We start from the raw sequence: 27309 nt of genomic DNA on the forward strand, positions 1-27309 counted from the left end.
TCAGTTGGATTCAGATTTATTATAAAAAGAAAAAGCAATTAACATTCTGTGCAATGTCCACAGAGGGAGAAATACAGAAACGACGATTATACACGTGCAAATCCAGACCACTCCTCTATACCAGTAATAATACAAAGACCACATCTTCAGAACATTTAAAACAGCACAGCTGCTACGTGAGATTTCACTGAAGACTCACTTGAGTATTCTGCCCTGAGACTATAAAGTGCATCTTGAGGCATCACATTGACCTCACTCAGGGCCCCTTAGTCCCTCTCCTCAGGACTCATAATGGCAGTGATTTCATCTTACCGCAGACACTTCCTCTGCAGATGGAGCCAGGCCCCAGACGCCCCTCAGCCACCACCCTGCAGGCCGCTGATTACAGACAGGCGGCCTTCCCATCCATTATCCCAGCGGTCGTCTAATGCATCTGAACCACAAAATAGGCCTCTGCATCTTTCCTAGCCCGGCTCCATCTTCATAAACTGCAACAGACAGACAGGAGTCCCCAAAGGCACAAAAGAGTTCCTCTCTGGGTAATTTTAAAGGAAAAAGGCGGGGGAGGACATGCGTTAATGGAGCCTCGATGGCTGAAGCAACGTATCTGCAGATGTGCTGCCCTTCCACAGCCTGGTCAATCTGCTGACTGCAGTGAGTGATGCAGCTATGTGTCCAGTTTCAGAGAAGAGGGTCCTTCGCACTGCACTAAGTCAGTGCCTTATCAAGTGTACACAAACTGAGCCTTTCTAGAACTCATTTCGATTCTGTGAAACTTTCAACTTTTTTAAATACTTTCTGTCCTACACTGGTCTCTTAGGTTTGAAAGGAGTTTGAAAGAACAATACCAAAGTTAAAGTGACAGACTGGGTTGGCGGTACCTGGCTCAGAAGGGACCTGAGCCCCTACTTCAAAAGCACACACACAAACAAAAGTTAACCAAGAAGGCTGATTCCTGGGAGGGAAACATGGGAAATTTCGTGATCCTCAGACTGGAAAATAAGAGAACACATCTCAAGGAGAAAACCATGAGTGGCAAAGGCAAGAAAACAAGGCATGGGGCTCGCCAGGTGAACAGCCGCACACATTCATGCAGAGTCAAATCTTTAAATTTTATTTAAAATTTGCCCAGAGCACTTATTTTTTTAAAAGCAGGGTTTGAACCTCTGTTAGTCAGAATTGTTCACAGAAGCAAGAGGGCGGGCTTTAGAGCCGGGAGGGCAGACTAGCCTCAGAACTTTCTGCTGGACTGGGACAAGCAACTACGGTGCCTTTTGGACCACAGTGGACCTCCCAGGTTCTCCCGTGGCCCCTCCCTGCTGTGCAGCCTGCCCTTTACCCTGAACTCCCCGGGCCAGGGGCAGGGCCTTCCCTCCTTACTCACTGTATAATCCAGACATTTGTTTCCCCTCCATTTCTCCTCTTGCTCACTCTCTCTTCCTCCTTTCTGCATTTTCTCTCTCCTCTTCTCTCTCTCTCTCCTCCTCCCCCTGCATGGCGGCCGAGAGCTGCTTCCAATAAACCTGAATTTATATACTTTAACTTGTCCTGCATTAGCTCATTTCAGCACTTTCAAGCATGGTCACTACTTCCTCCTGCGCGCGGCAGTCTTGAGAGGGGAAGTGGAGCCTCTGACGTATGGAAGGCCCAAGCAGGGCATCTGACTTCCATTGTACTGGATCCCTGCTGCCTCAGGAATTGGAGTGCAAGGCTGTGCTGACTTACAGGCTCCCCAGCAGCCGCCATCTCTCACCACGACTGTCTGGGCCGCTGTGAAAGTTAACGGGATGAAACCTTGGCTGTCAGCAGAGAGGAGGATCCAGTGCGAATCTACAAAGTAAATAAATGCACAGCAATTTAGGCACCACACAATTCTATAAGGACAAACAGATGGCTGCAAACATGGCTTGCTCCTGTTGTTAGGTCTCAGTCTGTAGCTATGGCCGCTCTGGTACAATGTTGCCCAAGGCTGGCCTCAAACTGGTAAGCATGACTCACTGTTGAGTGCTGGGACCACAGGTGTACACTATTCCATTGGCACTAACTTTTCAAAAGTGAAATACAATAGTTGATATTAAACCTGATCATAAGCCCCATTATCTAACACTTTTCAGAAAATGTGGAGATGAAAGGATGGAGTTAGTTGTATTAGGGTCAGGTCACACGGCAGCCCAGGAAGTGGGTGTCAAAGACAATCACCTCAAGTGAGGCACTCAAAGTTAAGAACATAGTTTTCCTCAGAACTGACATTTACCTTATAGTGCTGTGCATAACAATAATGTGTATTTTTTATTTTATAGGTATAAGTGATCTACGTGTGTGTGTGTGTGTGTGTGTGTGTGTGTGTGTGTGTTGAGCATTCAGTGACTTCAAGACTGGATCCAAGGCCTTCTTGTCTCCTAGACCACAGTGTATCCATCATGCATAGAAATATGTACAGGCAAAACACTCATATATGTAAATAAAAAGGGAGCTGGAGAGTTGGCTCAGCAGGTAAGAGCACCTGGTCTTCCACAGGGCCAGGGTTAAATTTCTAGCACCTGTCACACCTGTCTCAGGGAATTTAATACCCTCTTCTAGCCTCCATGGGTACTGCATGCATATACATGCCCAGAAAAACACATAAAATAAAAAACTAAAATAATACATTTTTAAAAGTAAAATAAGCCAGGCGGTGGTGGTGCACGCCTTTAACCCCAGCACTCGAGAGGCAGAGGCAGGAGGATCTCTGTGAGTTCGAGGCCAACCTGGTCTTCAAACAAGAAAATATGAGGAAACAAAAATGGTACCTCAGAAATAATATTAACATATCTGTCAAAGTGACAATTGTAAAGCCATATCTAATAAATGTATCTGTCAAAACAGAAAAGTGTTACAATGCTAATGGGAAAAGTAAAATGTCTTATGTTCAGTGTGGTGGCTGCTGTTAAAAGAAAAAGGCATACAAACCACCCATGTTCCATGTGTAATGAGTGGAACATCAGGCAGGCCTTGTGTGTAGGTGTGTCTTTCACATCTTCCTGTTTCTATGACCCCTGCATTTGACTGCAACAAGCACACTGCGGCTACTACATATTGCCTTGCAATTCATTTCTTTCTTCTTTTTGTTTTTTTTTTGACACAGGGTGTCTCTGTGTAGCTCTGCCAGTCTTTAACTCAAATTGTAGACCAGGCTGGCCTCAAACTCACAGAGATCCACCTGCCTCTGCCTCCCTGAGTACTGGGATTATAGGCATGCACCACCACACACAGCTCATTTCTATTTCTAAAAAGGAGTGCATTTTCCCAGTTTTGTTTAAGTTCCCTCAGGAAAGGACTCGTTTTCAAGGGGCTGTAATATTTCTAATAGGTCTAGGTATTAGCAGACAATTAAACATACTTATTAACTATCTAGTGAATCACTTGGAGGGTTGGACAGTATCATTTCCATTTCTAAAGCTGCAAACTAGAAGGTACAGGGAGAAGGTGCTCCGGCTTTAACCTACCGTGCAGCATTTCAACAAGGGAGAGGCCAAACATCTGTTGAACTACACTGAGCCTCAGTTTGCCATCGCAGAGAAGCACAGCTCTTTTTTCATCGGGACCTGCAGAAGGAGGTTTCTTCAAGTGCAAATAAAAATGGTTAACCAACTGTAAAAGCAATGCAATGACATTTCCTAAGAACAATGTAGTATAATCCCAGCACTCTTTATTTTGGGGGGCCCTCCCTGTGTAGTCTTGGCTGTCCTGGACTCGCATTGTAGACCACGCTGGTCTTAAATTCACAGAGATTTAACTGCCTCTCCCTCTCCAAGTGGTGGGATTACAGGCCTGTACCCACTGCCTTGGCTCACAAACTTTTTTAAAGTCATGAAAGAGTGAAATCATTTTAGAAGTGATTTATACATAGAGGACAATATCTTTAAACTGTTACAGTTCTAACTTAAGATACATTATGGGCCTAAATGCATAATCAGGAACATAGAATAAAAATATTACTTCTAGCCGGGCGTGGTGGCGCACGCCTTTAATCCTAGCACTCGGGAGGCAGAGGCAGGTGGATCGATGTGAGTTCGAGGCCAGCCTGGTCTACAAAGCGAGTCCAGGATGGCCAGTGCTACACAGAGAAACCCTGTCTCGAAAAACCAAAAAAAAAAAAAAAAAAAAAAAAAAAAATTACTTCTAGAACCAGGTGTGCTGGTTAGTTTTATGTCAACTTGGCACAAGGTACAGTCATCCGAGAAGAAGGAACCTCTACTGAGAAAATGCCTCTATAAGATTGAGCTGTGTGTAAGCCACTAGGGTCTTTTCTTTTGTTTGTTTGTTTGTTGAGACAGGGTTTCTCTGTGTAACTGCTCTAGCTGTCCTAGAACTTGCTCTGTAGACCAGGCTGGCCTCGAACTCATGGAGATCCACCTGCCTCTGCCTCCTAAGTGCTGGGATTAAAGGCCTGCGCCACCACTGCCCAGCTGGCTTTCAACTTTTCATGTATCTTTTTTTCCCCCATGTTTTTTAACAACTTCAAGATTCAAGATTGAAGGGGGAGTCTAGCCCTTTGTGGGTGGTGCCATTCCTAGGCTGGTGTTCCTGGGTTCTATAAGAAAGCAGGCTGAGCTGGGCGTGGTGGTGCACACCTCTAATCCCAGCACTCAGAAGGCAGAGGCAGGTGGATCACTGTGAGTTCGAGGCTAGCCTGGTCTACAAAGCAAGTCCAAGAGAGCCAAGGCTTCACAGAGAAACCCTGTCTCAAAAAACAAAACAAAACAAAACAAAAATCCAAACAAAGAAAGCAGACTGAGCAAGCCATGGGAGCAAGCCAGTAAGTAGCACCCCTCCATGGCCTCTGCATCAGCTCTTGCCTCCAGGTTCTTGTTTTGTTTTGTTTTTGTTTTTGTTTTTTTGAGACAGGGTTTCTCTGTGTAGCCCTGGCTCTCCTGGACTTGCTTTGTAGAGCAGGGTGGCTTCAAACTCACAGAGATTCCCCCTGCCTCTGCCTCTCTAGTGCTGGGATTAAAAGGCGTGCACCACCATGCCTAGCTGTGTATCGAGGTTCTTGGCCCGCCTGAGTTCCTGCCCTTGCTCACTGCCTCACTGCTTCTGATGATGAACTGTTACATGGAACAGTGAGTGAAATAAACCCTTTCCTCTTCTAGTTGTTTTTGGTCATGGTGTTTCATCACCGCAAAAGTTTTATTACTAAGAGCCATCTCAGTGGGAAAAGCACTTGTCACTTATGGCTGTAACTCAACTTCAGTTCCTAAGACTGAGATAACTGACTTTTTTGTTCTAAGACAGAGTGTCACTATATAGTCCTGACTGGCCTGGAATTGGCTCTGTAAATGAGGTCGGCCTTGAACTCACAGATTCACCAGCCTCTGCCTCCTCAGTGCTAGGCCCACAGGTGGGTGCTACCACACCTGGCTCTTATTCTTGAACATTGTCCTCTGACCTCTACACACATACCATGGAACAAGCATGTCCACCTCACACATACACATTATGTGCAAACATACAATAATAAATAAAAGTTACTTTCACATTTTATATTATACATTACTTTATATTATTTGGAGAGCAGTGTTACAATGGAACTGGAGATCTGGTTCAGTGAAATGAGACCCCAGCATGGACTCTGGAGGAGGGAGACATGTAAGCAGAAAGGGACTGCTAGGGAAGACGACACGGCTCAGGGAATGCGGAGGGGAAAGGGGCGAATGTGGTGAAGGGTTATAATAAGTTATAATGAGCACATTATTTTATACAATTAACATATGCTATTGGAAACAGTTAGAAGGCAGTTATGCGTTTAACTTACTTTGTTGTTAAAATTATTAACTTTTTTGTTTGAGTCTCAAACTTACAACTCACCTTGGCCATACAGAATTTCACTACACAGGCTGATTCTCCCTTACCTGAAACACTTGAGAATAGAAGTACTTCCAGTTGTGAATATGTGTATGTAATGAGGTATCTAAGCCTTATTTATGAGGTATTTATGTTCTGTATGCCCCTTAATAAAAAATGTTTTTGTTTGTTCTGAGATAGGGTCTAACTCAGCTCAGGCTCCTGGCCCTGAATTTCTCAAGTGATCCTGTACCACAACCTCCTCAACAGACGGAACTGCACGTACAGCTAGACGTACCCAGCTTTCTTTGTGTTTCCCTTATGGTGCAGATTCATTATGTACCCAGGTTGGCTGGAATTCCCAGGGCCTCAGCCTCCAGAGCACTGGGATTCCAGACGTGCACCACTACATCCAGACAATCACCTGAAGTCAGGTGTGGCGTTCTACACTCCACGGCAGAGCTGTGATATTTAGGGCATTTCAGAGTTCAGACACTTCGATCAGAGACACTCAATCTCTTTTGTCTTTCCTTCTATTCATTTAGTCTTAATTTTTTACATTATTTATACCACATGTGCACTAGGACCAGAAGAGGTCAGAAGCGGGCTTGGGCCCCCTGGAGCTGGAGTCACAGGCGCAAGGAGCCAAACTCTCGTCCTCTGGGAGAGCAGTGCGTGCTCTCTTGCTGGCTTCTCTCTCTCTCTCTCTCTCTCTCTCTCTCTCTCTCTCTCTCTCTCTCTCTCTCTCTTTCTCTCAGAGTTGGGATTTTTTGTTTTGTTTTTGTTTTTGAGACAGGGTCTCACTATATAGCCCTGGCTGTCCTGGAACTTGCTTTTAGATCAGGCTGGCCTCTAACTCACAGAGATCCTCCTGCCTCTGCCTCTCAAGTATTGAGATTAAAGGAGTGTGCATATGACCAGCCCGTTCACGTTCTCAACTACTACCTCTGTAGATCTTAATCACTTTCTAAATACGCACACTAATAAACACACACACACACACACACACACACAGTATTAAGTAGGCAATTCTCCTCAAATGGTAGAATGCTGGCCTGGTATACAAATGCCCTGAGTTGCTCCCCTAGTACAGCATAAAACCACGTGTGGGGGTATACAACTATAATCCCAGCACCTCAGAGGTGAAGGCAGAGAGTAAGAAGTTAAGGTCATAGTCTGAGAGATGGTTTAGGTAGTAAAGTACCTGCCACAAAAGCATGAGAACCCAAGCTTAAGTCCAAAGCACACGTTTTTAAAAAAAGCATGTGCTGGCTGGGGTGGAGACAGGTGACCCTTAGAACTCACTGGCCAAATCAATGAGAGCCAGGTTCAGAGAGAAACATAAGGTGTAAAGCAATCTAAGACATGTGACCAACTTCTTGCCTCCAGACAAAACGTGCATGTCCTCCACCTCCACATGTACACACACACACACACACACACACACACACACACACACACACACACACACACACACACGAGAAGTTCAAGGTCATCCTTGAGAGGCCAGCTTAGGCTACATGAGTGTTTATCTTAAAAACAAAAAATGGGCTGGGCAGTGGTGGCACACGCCTTTAATCCCAGTACTCAAGAGGAAGAGGCAGGCAGATCTCTGTAAGTTCGAGGCCAGCCTGGTCTACAAAGTGAGTCCAGGACAGCCAATGCTCTACAGAGAAATCCTGTCTCAAAAAACCAAAACCAACCAAACAAAAAATGGTAAATTTGCACTTCATTTCTGGCAACCAATCTAACAAAAATAAATACACTACACCAAATGAATAAATATACTATTTTAGCTCTATTTGAGGTGCCCAAATGTTTACTCAGCTTGAGGTCCAGTGCACCCCATGACCTCACTGCTGTAAAGCAGCGACAAAGCACTCCACACATGCTGCATGTATCTAACATATAAGGATCTGTGTTAGATTTTATAAGTATAGAGACAAATGAGCGAGGGTCCACATTAGGCCACTGGTTCAAAAAAGTGATGGATAGGGTAGAAGAGAGCCAGACTCAATGTGAAAAGAAGCATCCATGATAAATTATAAAAAATAACTGTGTGGTGTATTTGTATGTGCAGAGATGCATTAAAAACATTTACAGTGATTCTCACACACATATATGGAAAGGGTTTTCATAAGGAAATGACACAATTAAACCTATTTTTTCCCTTAAATATAAGTCACCAGAGTATAGTCATTAGTTTTCACACCAAGAATATGATAAAATCATGCTACGCCCTGGTGTGAGCACTTTCGGTAGGGTAACATGGAACCAAGCGCCCAAATGTCTGCCACCCTGCCTGGAGCACAGCGAGCCCGATCAGCCACACTTCACTCAGGGCTCCACTCCTACCCCTCCTCCCCACTGGATGCAAGAGCTTCCTGCACGGTGGAAGCTTCTCGAAGGAGATGTTACCTGGCAAATGAGGTGAACATAGGGAGGGTCTTGAGAGGGTGGGTACACGGGAGAGCGCGGCTTCGCCTTGTGTAGAAAATCCATGAGTTCAGAAAGGCACTGCTGTGTTCCCACCAAGCGGCTAGCTAAGGCCTCCAGCTCCCCTGCGATCAGGCGAGTTTCCCTTTCTTTTGATAAGTTCTCTCTTTGAGGTAAATTTGGTTCTGGGGTGCTGGTGTAGTCTGAGGTCCTGCTGGGTCTAGACAATGCTGTCCAAAGCCAGGAAGGCCTGTGAAGGGTTTCAGGGACAATGGGCTCACTGGACAGAGGGGGCAAGGGACTTTTAAGTTCTTGGATAAGGGCTCTTCCAGACCTCTCACTCCGAGTGCTGGAGTTGGCTGTTAGCAGGAGCCCTCGGCGCAGGGCACTCAAACCGGGGGAAAGACTCTCAGCGAACTTTTCTTTATCTGCTTCATCTGACAGCGCGCTGAGGGCAGAGGAAGCACCCTGACTCTCAGCAGACATTCCAGAAGATTCTTTTCCCAGTGTTACTTCTCTAACTATCAGGTGAACGGCATACTGATCGGATTCTGAAGAAGGAAGAAACGCTGTTTCAGTGGGCCTTTGCTTCCCTACAGCAATCAGTACTAATCTGTCTGTCAGGAAGCACATGCCTTTTGGTCTTTCGTTGCTCTCCAACTGAATTTGCTGGGTGTTTGGCATAGAAGCTGGAATGACGGAATAGATCAAGATTACATTCCACGTATTGGAAGCCACAGCCACTAGCTGTGCTGTCACGTTAAAAGCTATTAAATCAGGAACCAGAAGACCTGGCACAGCGACCTTTTTTGTCGTGGTAATGGCTTTCTTAAAGGTCACCAGGAGCAAGTGTGAGGAATCCTGGCCAGTTCCTGTCAAGCAGTCCTTTTTTCTTAAACAAATAAGAGACCTCTCCTCAGCTTGTGATCGGTTGAAATGTATGTGAGTCAGATCCAGAGGACCAGAAGAGGGGGAGCCTGTCACTTCAGAATCCGTTTCTGAGGCGGCGGCCTGCTCATCCGCAGAGGGTGTTTCACCCACAGGAAGAGTCCACATGCCAGCATCTTCACCATTAGGTGGACTGTCAAAGGCTTCAGACGCATTTAAGCTACAAAGCTTATGGAGTGGAAGTTCAGTTGCTATAGCAACCTGTGAGTCCACAGTGGCAGCGATGGAGCGGATGGCACAGCTCACAGGAAACACTGGGCAGGAGGAGCAGCTGAGAAGAGACTTCTGAGCACTGTCCCAAATGTACGAGTGAAGGCTGCTGTCTACTGCCACCACCAGCCTCTGGCCATCCAGGGTCCAGCATGCACAGTAAATGTGGCCCGTGGTGTTGATGTCCACTTTCACTCTGGAGTTGTTGCTGTGAACGTTAGGAAAAACGGAAACGTCCTGTGCAGTCAACACGGTCAGGACAGCATCTTTTGGGTGCCACACACAGCCTTGGGGAAGGATAGGGATTGATTCTCTGATTTCAGAGGTCTGAGACATCTGCCATTTGCTTGATCCTGAAGTGCTGGGACACACCTGCCACACAGAGACATGCTTCCTGTGTTGGACGGCAAGCAGAGAGGGTATGTGTGCTGTGCTGAATGGGGCCCAGGACACCCCGCAGACATATTCAAAATGTCCAATGACTTGGGAGTCCCCAAACTTGGCCTCTCCACTATGAAGGCGTAAATCAGTGAGGACTACACGACTCCCATCCGTCCAGGCAAGGCCCTGGGTTGGATGGATTGCTTGGTTCAGTGAGTTCAGTCCGGTCCTCAGCAGTTTTCCGTTTCCCAACTCCATCCTTTCTGATAACGCCTACCTGAAATGATTAAGGGGGAAGGTTACGGACGTTTGGCAAGGTGGCGAGCACACTTAACGTTCGCACTCAGGAGGCCAAGGCGGGAGCGGCTCCACGAGTTTGAGACGAGCTTGGGCTGCACAGTGAGTTCCAGGCCACAGTGGGAGGGGGAAGAAAAGTTCCACCCTGAAAGGATAATCAAGCCGATGCAGACGATAGGAGGTCGTTACGAGAGCCGGACCTTCACAGGCTAACACTGCCGGGACACAGGCAAGCAACTTCAAAGAAAGCATGATAAGCCATGCCAGGAGGGAGCATCTTTAGCGCTGGAGAACTCTGAATATGGAACGGATATCAGAAGATGCTGAGCTTGGCGGGGAGCTCAATGACAGGGCCTGTGTGTAGTGTGTGAGGCCCTAGCTTACAACCCTGGCACGGCACAAAAATAATTAGCGTGTAGAATTATTGAAAACACAGCAGAAGTGCCCAGTATAGTGGTGTACACCTTTAATCTCAGGTCTACATTGTGAGTTACAGTCCAGCCTGTAATATAGTGAGACTCTCTTAAAACACCCCCCCACACACAATGCTCGAGCACACACAATTAATGGGTTTAGATTTAAGAGTTTATTCTGGTACTTAAGAGTTCTTTTTCTTTACTTCCTCTCACTTTCTCTGTTTCTTTCTTTCTTTTAGATTTATTTACCTTATGAGTATGAGTATTTGCCTGCATGTATGCAGATGTACCATGTGTGTGTCTGGTGCCCGCGGAGGTCAAAAGATGGTATCAGATCCCTTGGAACTGAACTATAAAAGGTTATGAACCATCAGGTGGATGCTAGAACCAAACCCTGGTCCTCTGTAAGAGCAACAGGTGCTGTAGATCACCGAACATTCTTTCAAGGACCCTCTTTTAATTCTTTTTTTGGGGGTGGGGTGGGGGGGTTAGTTTGAGACAGAGTCTCTCTATGTAGCTGTGGCTATCCTACTACTCACTGTGTAGACCAGGCTGGCCTGGAACTCACTATGTAGACCAGGCTGGCCTTGAACTCAAAGAGATCTTCCTGCCTCTGTCTCCCAAGTGCTGGGATTAAATGTGTGTACCATCACTACTACCTGGCTCTTTTAATTCTTAAAAAAACCTCTACTTATTGATCCCAGTTTATATGTGTGTGCATGTGCTTAAGTGCACAGAGGTCACAGGGCAACCTGGTGAGTCTGTCCTTCCACTATGTGAGTTCTGGAAACCAGACTCAGGTCTTTAGGCTTGGCAGCAAGCACCTTTACCCACTGCGCCATCTTACCAGTCTCTCTCTCTTTTTCTTGACTGCTTTTGAGACAGAGTCTCGCTCTGCAGCCCATGCTGACTGAGAGCTCACTATTAGCCCAGGCTGGCTCATATTCTTGGTAAACCTCCTACCTCAACCTTTCAAATGCTAGGGGTTAAAGGTGTGCCTATCATATGCAGTTATTTATGGTACTTTCAAGTTAGAAAAATTTTAATTAAAAATTAAAAGTTAAGGAAAGTCTATTATCTAATCCCTAGTCATCCCTTCATGTAAAATCAATGATATTCACGCCTCTGATTTTATTAGCACTTACTTCCTCAATTCTTTCAAAGGTAGCTTTTACCTCTTAATTGAAATGACATTTAAAAAAAAAATCACTATTTGATTTCTCCTTCATCGCATACAAACAGCACTTAATAAATTTCAGGGCACTCCTACCTTCTCTGTTAGGTTTGATCTTTGCAGTAATTCTTCACAATGCGCAAAGCACCAACTTCTCTACTCTGAGTATTATCTTCTCACACCCAGAAATTTACTAAAGAAGCACACTAGATAAAGGGTTTGGATTCTGCCAGGCATGGTGGCACACTGCTCTAATCCCAGCACTCGGGAGGCTGGGGTATGAGGGCAGCTTGTCTCTGGGGAGGCAGGGGCAGCGCCGCCTACAAGATGAAGAACTGACAGAGGTGGATGGCAGTTGTGGTTGTGCAGCACTGTGAGTGTATTTAATACCAATGAGTATTTAAGCATGGTTAGGGTAATAGAGCTGGGTATTTTACCACATGCACAAACTGGAGTCAAAGAAGGTGGTGAGGGCTGAGAGAAGGCTCAGTGAGCAGTTGGGGCTCTTCCAGAGGACTCAGGTTCAACTTCCAACACCCACACAGTAGCTCACAACTGTCTGCAGCTCCAGGCCCAGGGGGTCCAATGCCCTCTACACACACACACACACACACACACACACACACACACACACACACACACAAACACTGAGGGGAAAAAAAAAGAACCAGGCTATGATAATAAGCAAAAATCAACTGAGACTGGGTAGGGAGAAAATGGGAGGCACCTCTTTAGCATTGTTTATTGGTATTTATCTATTACTGTGTGTGTCCTGGAGATGGAACTCAGGCACTCGGTTTTGACAGTAGGTGCCTTTACCCACTGGGCCGTGACATCAGCCCTGGTGTAGCCCTAGCTAGCCTCAATCTCACTCAGTTGTCCAGACCCTCTCTGAACTTTGAAATCATCCTGCATCAGCCTCCCACAAGCTGAGGTTACAGGTGTTGATCCCCACACCTAATCTTACCTAAGGCTTTCAAATTCACATCTAATCTTTATGTTAGAATGGCGACAAAGCAAAAATAGTCCTTAAATTCCTATTAGTCACCAATACAGAAGTTTTAGGTTTGCCTTTTTGTGCTGTCCTGGGTATCAAACCCAGGGCCGTGTGCATGCTAGACACCTGCTCTATAACCTGAGCCCTGCTGTTATTTTATATTAGAACTTTATTAATTTCAATTTTGATGCTAAAACTTCATGAGTATCCTTCCTATGAGCTGTAAAATGAAGGAAAATAGACAGGTAAACATAGTGAATTTAAGGTTTAAGGTTAACAGATGAGGGAAATTAGAGAAACACTGGCATCAAATATATGAAAACTGACCATGTTCATTGTATAAACACAACCCAGAGGTTACCTGGACTGTTGCCTAAACTGCAGGAGAATCAAGGCGCCTTGTTTGTGCCATTACGTGATGCTGACTGGCCGTGATTTCAGTACAACCCAAGTACATGTCATGAAAAAGAACACAGTTGTTTTTGTTTGTTTCTTTTTCTTTCTTTCTTATTAATTTTTTTTTAGGTTTTTCTAGATAAGGTTTCTCTTGTAGTTCTGGCTGTCCTGGACTTGCTTTTGTAGACCAGGCTGGCCTCAAACTCACAGCGATCTGCCTGCCTGTGCCTCCTGAGTGCAGGGATTTGACAAAATGCACCACCACGCCCAGCTCGTTTGTTTGTTGTTTTATTTTTTCCCCCCAAGATCTTTCTATTATATAGGTCTGCATGTCCTAGAACTTGCTTTATAGACCAGGCTGGCCTTGAACTCACAGAGATCTGCCTGCCTCTACCTCTGCCTCCTGAGTACGGGAATTAAAGGCATGCACCACAATGCCGGATAAGAGAATAACTTTTATTATAGATAATAAAGCTGGAAACTCCAAAAAGTTAAATATTTACAACAAAATAAATAAGCAAGTCTGCAAAATATAACACCATTTTACAATGTTGCAGTAAGCCAACCACATATAAAATGTTCACTTACAGCAGTAATCTTTGCAAGTGAAAAAAACTAGTGTAAACATAGAGCTCAGTGGTAGAGCATTTGCTTGGGATGTTCTAGGGATAACTTCAGTCACTTATACAGCAAACATGCAAACAAGTTAAGTGGACACAGTAACACGGGAAAGGGACTTATGAGGTCATGGTAATAGATGGGCTTTTAGAAAAGTAAATAAATATTTGTTCATATGCCTTAAGAAGAAAGTTGACATATTTTCTCAAAATCTTAACAGTTTCAAAAATCTGCTCTATTCCTTTCTACTGAACATATCTCCTCATCATCTCTTCCTTTTTATCAGGGCAAATGGAGAGTTCCTTCCAGTTCGTTCTTTCTTTCTTTCTTTCTTCTTTCTATAGTTTTTTTTCTTTCCAAATGAATTTGGGGCATTATGTGTTGTTAGGCAGATTTTTTTTAAAGTGCAGGATTATTTTGTTGTTGTTTTGCCTTTTTGAGACAGGGTTTCTGTGTAGCCTTGGCTGTCCTGGACTCACTTTGTAGACCAGGCTGGCCTCAAACTCACAGAGATCCACCTGCCTCTGCCTCCTCAGTGCTGGGATTAAAGGCATGCGCCACCTCACCTAGTTTATAGCACAGGATTATTAAATTTAAATTTTTTAAACTACATTTATGTGTGTGTGTGTGTCACACGTCATCACACCCATCTGATCTCTTTGGTCTAAAGGAGGCAGAGACAGTAGGATCTCTGAGAGTTCAAGGGCAGCCGGAATTAGTAGTAAGACCCAGTCTTTCAGAGAGTAAGGGGGTGTGGCAATTAGTCTGAATGCCACAGTAATAAGGAGAACAAAGAGCCAGTGAGGTGGCTCAGCAGGTAAAAGTGCTTGTCACACAAGCCTGAGGACTTGAGAGTTCCATTCCTGAATTGCACCAAGCTACCAGGAAAGAACAAGCTCACAAAAGCTTGGATGTACCTTATTTGGAAGCCACTGACATAAAGTTAGTAAAGCCAAAGCAATTAAGATTCTCATCATTAAAATAAAACAAAACAAGTGGCCAGGCAAGGTGGCGCATGCCTGTAATTCTAGCACTCTGAGAGGCAGAGGCAGGTGGAACTTTGTGAGTTCAAGACCAGCCTGGTCTACAAACTGAGTCCAGGACAACCAAGGCTACACAGAGATACCCTGTCTTGAAAAACAAAACCAAACCCCCAGAATGCCAGCCAAGAAGGTCCAGCAGTTCACAGGGGCTTGTGCATAACCCTGATACCTGAGTTCAAACCCCGGATCCCACAAAGCGGTAGGAGAGAACCAGTTCACAAAAGCTGTCCTATGACTTCCAACTACGCACCAAAGCAAGTCCACGTGCGTGCACAAACGCTGAGGCACACACACTGCCTCGAGTTCGAGGTCAATTAAGACTATACAGTGAGGTTCAGGCTAGCACAGACTGGAAAATGACACCAGTCTCAAAAAGACCAAAGCAGATCAAAAGAAAACAATAACAACAACAACAACAACAACAACAACAACCTCTACCTCCCGAAAAAGATGCGAGAAGTAAAACTGATTAACCGGTTAGAGCCTCTTGCAATTAACTAAAAGCTTGGCGACTGCGATTTAAAACAACAAAACTTCTTAGTCCGGTTTGTTCAAACACCTCTGAGTTCGTAGGCGACTTTACAAAATAAGGCTATATTCCTTAGGCTTTATTATCAGAAGTATCATTCGTGCATCCCGAGAGACACATTCACTTGTTAAAACCCACACCAGCCTGGTTCTACTCCTGCTGCCTGGTCCCCCGCCTTCTCCTCCACTCCTCCCCACGCTTGCATGCCTGGGCCTTCAGTGGCTCCCACTCCCTCCCTGCCCAGCCCCAGCCTCTCTACACCCTCCAGGCTTGGCCGCAAAAAGCACGGAATACCTTCGTCTCTGCCTCCCCGCCCCACACATAAAAATCCCGTGGGCCGCTCACGTCACAGGATCAGAAGTCCCGGGCAATTAACGGAAGCCTCTGCCCTAGGTCCTCGGCAGTGCCTTTAGACTATTGGCTATTGAATGCGTCACGTTAGCGGCGGGTCCTTACGCTGGCCAGTAAGCACAGGGGGTTTCCAGCAAGGATTTCTGGGAGTTGTAGTTCCCGTGAAACCACCGCCCTTAAATCTTAACACTCCGTCTCTAGTGCTTCAACCTCTTCTCCCATGCATGTACGTCTTAACCATTCTCTTAGAAGTGCTTGTTAAGAGGGAATCGAAATTCGACGGTCAACATTGGTGAATCATTTTTAATTTGGGAGAGAGGAATCAGGGACCTGTATTTAAAATCACATAAACTATCGCTCCCAAAATGTAAATAGCATCCGTTCAACCTGAAGCTGCTTCCTAACCCTGCCCAAGTAGCAGATCTGTTCTAAGGCCTAATCTAAAAGTACCTGTTCAAGGCCGTAGTCAATAAGTTGGGGGAGTGTCTCAAGCTTTAGTAGCGGTGAAGACTCTAGGCCACAGTCGCGGGGTATTTCCGGTCCTGACCCGCACAGTAGTAGTACAGTCGACCATCTTTCCTGGGCGCTAACTTTCAGTCTTCTTTCCTGTATACTGACAACCTCATCTAGCCACCTGCAAGAGTGGAGGTGGAAAACCCCAGGTAAAGGCCTCAAGTTCCAGTTCTGGGTCTTTGAATAGGTCTTTCTCCCGTACTCACTTCCCAGCGTCTCTTGTCAGGATCAAATTCATGCCGATTTTTGCAACGATGTAGAAAGGTTGGGGGACATTTCTTAAAGTCTCCTTTAACCTTCAAGCCAATGCTACCTCCTCCCAATGTATCTTTCTAGGGGCTGTGGACGCAATCTCTGTTAGCTTAGCGTGTGTGAAGAGGCCCTGGTTTCCCTGGGTCCAATTCCCAGCACCAAGGAGGCAGAGGACACGGGAAGGACAAAAGCATCTTTCTAGATTCCGGTTCGGTTTGGGTAAGAGGTAAAGGAATCCATTCATTCATTCTGCAGCACTCACCTCTCCAGGCTGTAGCTGTGTCCTCAGTTAGGACCCGTAGCACAGCGATCCTGCTTTAATTCAATTGGAATCCCCAGGGAGCAGTCTTTTGCTTTGTAAAGTGAGACCCCACCCCACCCCCCACCCCCAATACAAATACCTGCTGTAGAACTTTAAGAGATGATGAATATGGGTGGTTGGGGGAGAATCATCAATTACTGGTTCTTCCCTCTCCCCCCTTTCCGGCTCTGCTCCTATAGATTTGGGAATCTTAGCCAGGGTAGGTATCAGTCTCAGGTGCTTCCGCTGTGCTCTAAACCCCATGGCACTGAGCACATGTATTTAAAGTGTTAGTTTAATTACCGGCTTTCTCCTCCTCGTCTGTAAGACTGAGTGAACTCCCTGGAGCTTTGCACCGAGTAGGTGCTAAATAAACATGCATTGAACAGATAGATGGATAGCTGTGTGGATGTGCTAGTGCTGGCTCGCCTCGTTCACCCTCCTCCTCCTCCTCCTCCTCAGCCAGTGCATTAGCAGTGTGCTTAGTCTACCCCCGCTGGGGAGCAGCCACGTCAGGGTCTCTTCCCCCGGGCCCCGCCCCGGCCGACCCCACCTTGTCTCACGGCTCCACCCCGCCGCCCCCTTCCCGGCGGCCCCTCCCCGCTCAGGTCCTGACTCCAGCCGCACCTCCTCCGGCTCTGCAGTGGCGGCCAGAAGGCGAGCCGGAGCGCCTGGCGGGGTCGGGCCTGAGCGGAGCCGGGGCCGGGGCAGCCGCGAGGACCCCCCTGGAGGCGGGGCCTGTGGGACCGCGATGGGCGTGGAGATCGAGACCATCTCCCCCGGAGACGGTACCGAGCGGCGGGGCCCGGGAGGAGAAGGGGTCCCGGGGTGGAGTCCGCGGGCAGGGATCTGATTCCGAGGTAGCTCCGGGGACCTGAAGGGGGATGGGGTGGGCAAAGATGCGGGCAGCAAGAGGAAACCCACACACACACCCTGATTCTCGAGGGTTCTAGAGGACAATTCTCCATCTCTTACTGCGCCCGCTCACCTTGCGGAGTGAAGGCGGCTACCTTGGGGCGAGGGGGTCTGTGTCCTGCCACTCTCCTAGACTGCGGTTGCTGACGCTTGAACTGCAACCTCTCGGTTATCCGCTGCTGCTGACTTCCCAGGTTCGAGTTTCAGCTCCGTTTTCCCTGTCTGGCACCAGGGATGGACCCGCTTTGGGGTGAGGGTGGGGGGTCCCTGCTGCATAGAGAACCCCTCCCCCTCCCTCCGGCCCTCTTGCCTGGCGGCCCCCAGGGCTGGACAGCAGTGATCTGTGGAGAGAGAGCCAATTTGGGAGCAGGCCACTCCTTTGGCTGCTTTTGCTTCTTATTTCACGCTCCGGGTCCCACTCAGCCTCCCTGATCATCTGCCCACCGCCATGCCCTCCGCAGTCAAACCTCAAAACCCAGCCTCTGGACCAGCTGCTTGACCCACCTGGAGGGTCCAGCCAATCCAAAACAGAACTCGTGTTCCCTAACTTTGTTCACCGCCCAAATCTATCACTGGGTCCCCTGTCTTCTGTCAAGAGAACCAGCACAAAGTTTGTTCGGCTACTTAAAAAACTGGGTCTAGCCAGGCGTGGTGGCGCACGCCGTTAATCCCAGCACTGGGGAGGCAGAGGAAGGCGGATGGGTGTGAGTTCGAGGCCAGCCTGGTCTACAAAGTAAGTCCAGGACAGTCAAGGCTACACAGAGAAACCCTGTCTGGAAAACCGGGAGAGAGAGAGAAAAAAAAAAAAAAGGAAAGAAAAGAAAACTGGGTATAGATATTCAAGGAGTAACTATTTCTTAAGCAAAATGTAATCCAGATCCAGAGCCACCCCCAAGGTCTACAGTGCTTAACAAGCAAATTTGCTGTTAGACATTATTGGCATGCTCCTCCCCAGGAAATTGAAGGGCTTCTTGGTTACAAAACGAGGGGTTCCTCAAGGAATAAACTACTGCCCAGATCACTTTTTTGGAGTACAGATTTCTCTGCCCATGCAAAGCATCTTGGTGCTGGGGTGGAGGAAGCCTGTCCCAGGCCTTGTCACCTGCACAGCCTCTGAGCTGACTCCCCACTTTATCCTCATCTCCCCGCCTTCCAGTTGACTTCTCCTCACTCTCTCTCTCCTTCTAAAATGCAGAGCTCAACAAGCCCCTCCCTCAGGCCGGAAATTATTAAAAGACTCTTCCTCCCATTGCTGCAAGCAGTCTGCCCCCCACCCCTTGGTGATGGATAGGGTGATGGTGGTCCACATTGGCACTTCCTGAACCCTCAACCGACCTCACCACTCATTTAGTAAATACTTATGGGATGAGTATGTGTGCTGGACCCTAGGGTTACAGGTGGAACCAACAGACTCCCCGTGACTGGACTCTAGGACCACCGAGGTGCCTCGGGGTGGAAGCCACAGCCTTGGGCATTGCTAGGCAACTGTTGTATATTGAGCTGCAGCCCAGCTCTGGTTCCAGGCTTTTGAACAGGTCTTACGAGTCATTTCCCAGCTCCCCTTACTTCTCCAGACAGACGGCTGCTCATCCTTTAGCATCCAATTTAACTATGTTCTGCGAGGCTTTCTCTGGCTCCCCGTAGTACACTAAAACATTGACTGTGTTGTTAATGTTCCAGCCTCATGGCTTTATATTCCACCCAACTTGTTTATCCATTGTCGGCTCTGCATCTGCCTTCTCGCAGTGAAAACTTGCATGTCTAATAGGCAGCTCAAGATTGCCACCCGCACAAATCTGTTCCTTCCCAGTTTTCTCATCTCTCAAAAACAGCTCTACCACCCTTCCAGTCACCCAAACCCCAAAATTCAAGCATCGCTCTTGTTTTCTTCTTTTCCCTCATCCAATGGTGAGATGGTTGGTGGGCTCCTTCTCTGCTCCGTTTGCATGCCCTTGGCAGCCCTGCTTCCAAAATATCTCTCTGGTCTGTTCACTGCCTTCTCTGCTGCCACTGCCTCAGTGCGTACCATCATTGATTTCTTGTCTAGATTATCACAGCAGATGTCTAACCCACCTATCCCACACGCAGGAGCCAGAGTGATCTTATAAAATCTTAATTCAGCTTAGGTCATACCCATGCCTTTAACCCCTTCAGTGCTTTTGCAGTGAGTGTCAAAGCCATCTCTGCAAGCTGCATGGTGCATCTCTTCGGCGTTTCTCTCCTCCGTCTCACCCTCTTCTTTTCTATTCTGAAGACATGGCAATCCTTTCCTGCTTCATGGTCCTTCCCGAAGCACCAGCTCAAACATCACAGTCTCCAAAATGCCTTCCTGGCATGCCCTTTCTGAAATTGCTGGCTCACAGTGTCTCTTTGAAATTGGTCAGTGTGTTGATTTTCTCTAGAGGACTTGCCCTCACCTGTAATTATCTTATTTACATGGGCATTGTTTGTCTCCTTCCATTAGAATATGAACTGGGGAGACAGATGGCTCAGAGGTCTAGCTGTGTGAACATGAAGACTTGAGCTTCCATCTCCCATCATTCATCCAGTAAAGCTGTGTGTGGCCTGCCAGTGCCTGCCACTCCAGCACTGGGCAGCACATCGTCCTGGGAGCTCTGTGGCGAAGCCTCTGGGCCAGTGAAATAAACTGGAGAGGGGGATAGAGGAAGGAAGACATGCTATCGTTCTCTACCCTCGGCATGCAAGTTCATGGGCGTGCACACCTGTGCATTCAAATGCACGCAACACACACACACACACACACACACACACACACACACACCACCACCACCACCACCACCACCACCACCACCACCACCACCAGCACTACCAGCACCACCCCACATGGCCGTCCCAGGTGCACCCAAGTGCACAAGAGAAAGAATGTAGACCCCAGAAGAGCAGGGGCTCTGTCTTTACTGTTCTCTGCTCTATCTCTGACATGAGGGCACAGGCCTGGGTCTTTTCTTATTCATCCTTGATGGAGACCGTAACTCTATAGCAATCTGAAATTTATGCTGTGGCTTCTCTTCTTCCTGGGTTCATATATTACTCTCTCTGGAATCCACTTCAGGCCTGGCACATAGTAGGCTATTCATGAATACTTGTAGAATAGTTGAAAGTAAAGGGAGCAATAAAGAGATGGGGTTTTGTTTTGTTTGTTTGTTTGTTTGTTTGTTTGTTTGTAGACTAGGAAAGTTCAAATACAAACCAGAAAGGAGACATCATGGGTTCTGGCTCATACAAGGCACAGAGACAGGTATCTCTATAGTAATGAGCAAAAAGTGAGTTAATCAGGGTCGTGGTCAAGCTTGGATGTGCCAGGTGAGTTTCTCTTTCTCTTTATTTCTTTTTTATTTCAAGAGGAGGTCTATGTATGCCTGGCTGTCCTGGAACTTGCTCTATAGACCAGGCTGGTCTCAAACACACAGAAATCCACCTGCCTTTGCCTCCCACGTGCTGGGACTAAAGTCGTGTGTCATCACTGCCCAGCTTGGTGAGTTTTGCTAATATCTTAAGTTTTCATCTGCCTTCATCTCTCCCGACAGGAAGAACATTCCCCAAGAAGGGTCAGATATGTGTGGTGCACTACACAGGTAGGTTTCCTTCCCTCAGCCCTGGCCCAGGCCTGCCCCTAGGGTCTTGTCCATGGATTATCCTCCAAGTCCAAGGCAGCCAAGTTCCCTGTGACCAGATTTGCTTTTTCCTTACCCATGAAGACCATCTGCGGTGCCAGCCTCCTGTAGTGTATAACACCTCCAGTGTCATTCCCTAATGGTGGGCAGGGCGGTACCCTGACCTTCCAGTTCTGTCTGATGTTTCAAACTTATTCTGAAAGATCTGAGCACCCTCAAAAACCTCCCTTTCCCCTATTTGTCTTCTTTTGTGCCTCACATCCCTGCCAATTCCACTGCAGTGGGAGGAACGGGGGGACAGTATGCTGGGAGAATCCAGAGGAGGTTGCCACATCTCTGCTGACTCTTCTTGGATAATGGGTTTGAAGAATCACGGACCAAGGGACTTTCTATATCTATTTGTTTGATTTGATGTGTATGGGTGTTTTGGCTGCATGTATGTCTGTGTGCCACATGCATCCCTGGTGGAGGTAAGATGGAGCCATATCCCCTGGTACTGGAGTTACGGATGTTTGCAACCCACCATGCGTGTGCTGGGAACGGAGTGGGATGCTTTGGAAAGGCAACAAGTGCTCTTAACCGCTGAGCCATCTCCCTCCTCCCTACCCCTAAGTACATTCTAGATGAGTTTTTTAGGACTGCTAGAAGGAAGATTGCCAGCAGGTGTTTGCTCTTAAGGTGTGAGGACTCAGCCTTGTGATTCCTAATGTGGCAAACTCTATGGGTGTCGGCCATTTAGCATACAGCAAGGCCAGCTTAATTCCTGGAACATATTCAGATGGGGCCATTTTTAGCAGTTCTTTAGGCCAGTGTGAGGCACCAGATTGGCTCCAGCAGATGATGTGGCTTTTTTTTTTTAACAGTTTTATCTCCGTCTCTGATGTCAGCACACCAGGGCTGTTTTATCTCCTGGTGATGTGGCCTCATTACCTTGGGGCCTCTGGAGTCTCTGGCCGGTGTAATTGATTTATCTGTTCTACATGCTGTGGACAGACCCTTGTTTATCAAGTTAATGAAACCAGATGGCCTTTTGCAAAGTTCCCCTACAGTATTTATATCGAGAAGGCAGTACACATTCAACACTACGTCAGCTACAAATGGTTCTTCTGCCTTGGGAGAATCTGCCTTATCAAATACAGCAGGAGACTATGTAAAAAACTTCTGGTAAACTTTTAAAATATTAAACATAAGCTGCGCCTGTGGCCCACACCTATAGTAGCCACGCTTGGCAGTAGGAACAAGAGGATCAAAAGCTCAAGGCCAACGTTGGCTACGTAGTGAGTTTGTGTGCCTAGCACCTACACAGGCCGGAAGAGCACACTGGAGCCTCTCAGATTGGAATTACAGACAGATGTGAGCGGCCGTGTGGGTGTCGGGAACCCTGGTCCTCTGCAAGAGCAGCAACTGCTCCTCATCACTGAGCCATCTCTCCCGCCCTGCCGTTAATCTTTTAGCAGTATCTTTGAAGCAGAACTTCTTAATTTTAATGATGTCATACTTATCAGTGTTCGTGCTTACTATTTTTCTGTGTTCACTCAAGAAATCTTTCACTATATTATGAAGATACTCATTTATTCATATGTTTATCATCTAGTAGAAATGGTGGTGGTGTTCTTGTTCTTTTTTTATTGTGTTTGTCATTTGAGACAGGATCCCATGTGACTCAGGTTGGCCTTGACTTCCTGGTCCTCCTGTCTCCACCTGAATGGTAGGATTACAGGTGTGCACCATTGCACCCAACAACTTTGTAGAAACGTTGTTTAGTAGGATTTTGTGATGCTAAGTATCGAACTTAGGTCTTTGAAAATACAGTTAAAGCCGGGTGTAGTGGCGCATGCCTTTAATCCCAGCACTTGGGAGGCAGAGGCAGGTGGATCGCTGTGAGTTCAAGGCCAGCCTGGTCTACAAAGCGAGTGCAGGACAGCCAAGGCTACACAGAGAAACCCTGTCTCAAAAAAATGGAAAAAAAAATAAAGAAAAAAAGAAAATAGAATTAAGTACCCACCACTATACTGCATCCCAAGCCTGAAGTTTTATTATTTTATCTTTCTTATTTAGGCCTATGATTAATCTGGAATTGATTTTTGTGTGTGGAGGTGGTAGAGGCTTAAGTTCAATCGTTTTTCCCCATGTGGATATAGATTTGATCCAGCAGTGTTAATCCAAAGGTCATCCTTTATTTGATGTATGACAATGGCATCTATTCAAAGAAGTAAACATGTTTATGTGGGCCTGTCTCCGGATTATGTGGCTTTGGCTGAATTTATAGCCACTGATAACTGTTGCATGGCTTCAAGTAGATTCAGCTTTACGAAACCTGAAGGCACTGGGGACAGGGAAAGCCAGTGTATAAATGGATTGTGCGCGTGCACATATTTAAGCATGTATTTGTCCACGTGCATGTCTGTATGAATATATGTAGGTCTGTCTATCTAAATATTTTCTTAGCATATGTTTGACCATCAGGGCTTCTCTCCTGAGTGTCTGTGTGTAAGTGCATGTGAGCAGCATAAATATCTCCGTGAATATGCAATCTTACCAACTGTGTACGTGCGTGAGCTTGTGTTTGATCTCTGCATCATCCATCTGTGTGTATCTCTGGGTACCCAGAAGGGTTTCTCCTTCGCCACATTTAGAACTCAAGGCAGAAGCCCAACCTATTCTACCCAGAAGGTAGGTAAATAAGACTCTCTGGTACACAGTCAAGTTGTAGGAATTCAGAAATAATGGATGCTCAGACACTTGTAAGCTGGCAAGGCCTCCTATATTAAATATGGAAAACACGAGGCCCATTTCTCCAGTATCAATGCCAGACACAAGTCAAAACCCTGTGTCAGCTGGGTGTGTCACTCACACCTGAGGTTCCACACCTAGAAACTCCTGCAAGTACAGGCCAGCCAGGGCTACATACTGAACTCCAGGCCAGCCTGGGCTACAAAGTAAGACTTCGTTGAAACAAAACAAAATCTTAAAACAATAAGAACTCAGTTTCTGAACGTAACAGGCCAGGCCTTCCTATGGTCCCAAATTATCTTACGTGCTGGTTCAGCAACTACAGAAATCCTGGACTAGCATGGTATAGAGAAAACTGAGCCTGGAGCTGGGGAGACGGCTTACTGGTTAAGAGCACTCACTGGCTGCTCTTCTAAAGGACCTAGGCTTAATTCTCAGCACTGACATGTTGGCTCACAATCCATCTGGAACTCCAGCTCCAGGGTATCTGATGCCATCTTCTTGCGTCCAAGGGCACCAGACACACATGCAGGCAAGCACTTATACACATAAAATAAAATTTAAATTGAAGAAGAAACTCTAGTCTTTGAGTGAGAGGACCAGTAAGCCACACATAGAACACTAGGTCCTTGGGCTGTTGGCCGGTGACAACACATGGATGTCAGGGATTACTGGGCACCAGCAATGAGAAGGTAAAGGCTGATACAAACTGCCGGAGGTCATTCCTGGGTGATCCAGGATAAAACAACTGTTTTTATGGGGGCTGGAAGCAACCGCAGATCGGCTGAGTGGCCTTGCTCTTTCACTGGAGCAGGAGATATGATCATGTGGGCTTTGGGCTTTGCAGTCTGAGGCAGCACCGAGACCCTTAGGTGAGGGCTGAACCTGAGAGAAGTCGCACGGAAGTTTAGATGGTGCGGAGGAAGTGGAGAATGGTGTGCTCTGAGTAGGCAGGGAGAGCGGGAGTGAGGGGAGAGAGAACTGGAAGGCAGGTATCATCAGCCTCAGGCTCTGGGGGCTACCGAGATGTTCTAAGCAGGAAAGTAAATGTCAGAATTGTGTTTAAAGGGGAAAACAGAAAATCTGTCAATGTGGAGAGTGAAAGATTGGTGAGGAGTGGAAACGCCAGTGTCTAGAGGCTGTTCCGGTCCACAGATGAGACGTGGCAGTGACTCAATGAGACCACACAGTGGTGGCCGTGGCAGAAAAGGAAGAAGTAGGCGGATTTTGTTTTGCTTTTTTTGAGACAGGGTTTCTCTGTGTATCCTTGGCTGTCCTGAACTCATTTTGTAGACCAGGCTGGCCTCAGACTTCCAGAGATCCACCTGCCTCTGCCTCCCCAGTGCGGATTCTAAAGAGGTAGAGGACTCGTAAGGCAGAGAGAGGGGTCCAGGTTTCCTGATTGGCAGGGGAGCTGGTGGGAGGAGTGAAGAAGAGGAGCGGATTTACGCAGAAGAGGAATTCCTGCCGAAAAGGAACTCCGTTTAGACCTGCTCAGTCCAACCGTTGTTCACGCACAACCACAGCTCTTTTCTACCCTCTTCTTACCTTGCTAGGAATGCTCCAAAATGGCAAGAAATTCGACTCATCCAGAGACAGAAACAAACCTTTCAAGTTCCGAATTGGCAAACAGGAAGTCATCAAAGGTTTTGAAGAAGGTGCTGCCCAGGTAGGCTGAAGATGCGCACTAAAGGTTTTAAGGAGGTTGAGGATGCGCAGTAAGGTTTTAAAGGAGCTGAGGATTCAACTAAGGTTTTAAGCAGTGATGGATTTGGTCTCTCCACTTCCCCTCTGCCCCTAACACAGACCACTGCTTGACTCTACTGCCAGGGTGCAGCAACGCCACCTAGCGTTCACTCCTAGCTCTGTCCTTTCCCCTCTTCTGGGCCTGGCACATCCGTGTCTCATCCCAAGCACCCCTCCTGGGCTTGCTTGAGCAGGCTGAAAAGCCAACCAGCTGTCTGAGCTAAGAGGAACTAGAGATGGATAAGCCACAAGTGCTTTGCCTTTTGCTTTTTAACGTTTTTGAAGCTATTTCAGACATATAAAAAAAAATTACAGAAATAGTGAAGCTCCTATCTATAATTTTCACTCAGCTTCCTCAAATGTTAACATATATAAACCATACTACCGTGATTCAACTAGAACATTAATATCGACACAATATTAGCCAGTCAACTCGAATTTTTGGAACCCTTTGAAATTCACACCTCACAGCTATCCTGCTAATGGATGTCTAGTGGGCTGACAGTGCTGATGGGATTTGGTTCTAACGCTCCCTCGGTTTGTCTGCAAAGTCGGAGGATGCTCCACTCCTGCAGCTTTGCCTCTGTCACCTTGCTGTGGCCTTTAGTCCCTGAACTGTAACTATTCATGTCACAGTGTATTTGTTGCTGCTGTATATTCCTCTTAGGCTACTTCAGAAGAGGTCGATACAAGTGATGAGCAGACACAGGTGTTTGTGTCATGCACTAGTTGGATAACCAATAACATTTGCTGCTTGAATGACTCTGAGACTACTTTGTAGCTGTCAACTGCCCTAATAATCAAGTATATTTTGAGGCAGAATTTAAGCTCTTAGCTGAACTTTAATGTGCCACATATAAACTTAATCTCAGATCTTTGGAATTACCCTAAAGATGGTTTGGGGAAATGACATAGTTACCTTACTTTTTTCTTTTAAATCAAGCTGGGTCCTCTTTCTCCTCTCCCCATCTGCCCCCATCCCTGCTAGATGAGCTTAGGGCAGAGGGCGAAGCTGACCTGCACCCCTGATGTGGCATATGGAGCTACTGGCCACCCTGGTGTCATCCCTCCCAATGCCACCCTCATCTTTGACGTGGAGCTGCTCAACTTAGAGTGAAGGCAGGAAGGAACTCAAGGTGGCTGGAAATGGCTCCTGCTCTGTCCTAGCCTGCTCTGCCACTGGGACGGCTCCTCCTGTGTAGGGCTCTTGATCAGTGTGCTGACCCCTTGACATTATCTGTTCTTTCTGCCCAACTTGCTTTGTATGTGTCCGCCATTTGATTGTTCCCACGCCTCTTTTGCTTGAGGAAACTTTAGTTACGGATGCAAACATTTCAGGTTGTACATTTTGTGATGCATGTAGTGGCCATTCCTGATCATAGGACACAGATCTTGTTTGCACAATCTATATTGCCTTACCTGCACTTAAGCCAGACATACAAGGTGCTCAGACATGCACTGCACATGGTTACACAGAGGGACTTGAGCCAGTTGCCTCTGCTGTCACTGATTGTCTGTTGGCTGCTCACTTTAAGCAGTGCCCTCTTTGGAAATACTATGTAAAATAAAGGCTCTGTGCTTGGCATCTTCCTGTC

General features: G+C 46.8%; 2 protein-coding genes across 9 annotated transcripts; one reads left to right on the forward strand and one right to left on the reverse strand.

Moving 5' to 3' along the window:
- Positions 1-16744, reverse strand: WDCP (WD repeat and coiled coil containing). 4 transcript variants are annotated; one of them, XM_084793422.1, is made up of 4 exons: positions 16647-16744; positions 8242-10075; positions 3486-3600; positions 1-1830 (listed from the first exon to the last, which is right to left on the reverse strand). In XM_084793422.1, the coding sequence occupies exons 2-4, from the start codon at positions 10054-10056 to the stop codon at positions 1586-1588; spliced, it is 2175 nt and encodes a 724-aa protein (XP_084649548.1). In that variant the 5' UTR covers positions 10057-10075; positions 16647-16744; the 3' UTR covers positions 1-1585. The 4 variants fall into 4 exon arrangements, with proteins under 4 accessions (XP_084649548.1, XP_084649547.1, XP_084649546.1 ...); XM_084793421.1 differs by lacking the exon at positions 16647-16744 and adding an exon at positions 16070-16204; XM_084793420.1 differs by lacking the exon at positions 16647-16744 and adding an exon at positions 15563-15682.
- On the forward strand, positions 16176-27309 carry FKBP1B (FKBP prolyl isomerase 1B). Of its 5 annotated transcripts, XM_084793456.1 has the most exons (5): positions 16176-16281; positions 16469-16610; positions 21149-21196; positions 25525-25637; positions 26703-27309. In XM_084793456.1, the coding sequence occupies exons 4-5, from the start codon at positions 25527-25529 to the stop codon at positions 26829-26831; spliced, it is 240 nt and encodes a 79-aa protein (XP_084649582.1). In that variant the 5' UTR covers positions 16176-16281; positions 16469-16610; positions 21149-21196; positions 25525-25526; the 3' UTR covers positions 26832-27309. The 5 variants fall into 5 exon arrangements, with proteins under 5 accessions (XP_084649582.1, XP_084649584.1, XP_084649581.1 ...); XM_084793458.1 differs by lacking the exon at positions 16469-16610 and having other exon boundaries at positions 16193-16281; XM_084793455.1 differs by lacking the exons at positions 16176-16281; positions 16469-16610 and adding an exon at positions 17246-17473 and having other exon boundaries at positions 26658-27309.

The sequence above is a fragment of the Acomys minous genome (genome assembly GCF_964271855.1).
Source record: "Acomys minous genome assembly, chromosome: 8".
Lineage (NCBI taxonomy): Eukaryota > Metazoa > Chordata > Mammalia > Rodentia > Muridae > Acomys > Acomys minous.

Coding starts and splice junctions, on each gene's coding strand:
- WDCP (XM_084793422.1), bottom strand. CDS start 10,056: ATGGAGTTGGGAAACGGAAAACTGCTGAGGACCGGACTGAACTCACTG. Junction 3,601..8,241: donor ATGTTCACCTCATTTGCCAG/GTAACATCTCCT, acceptor TTGCACTTGAAG/AAACCTCCTTCTGCAGGTCC. Junction 1,831..3,485: donor CCTTGTTGAAATGCTGCACG/GTAGGTTAAAGC, acceptor TTTACTTTGTAG/ATTCGCACTGGATCCTCCTC.
- FKBP1B (XM_084793454.1), top strand. CDS start 17,437: ATGGGCGTGGAGATCGAGACCATCTCCCCCGGAGACG. Junction 17,474..21,148: donor GACCATCTCCCCCGGAGACG/GTACCGAGCGGC, acceptor CTCTCCCGACAG/GAAGAACATTCCCCAAGAAG. Junction 21,197..25,524: donor ATGTGTGGTGCACTACACAG/GTAGGTTTCCTT, acceptor TTACCTTGCTAG/GAATGCTCCAAAATGGCAAG.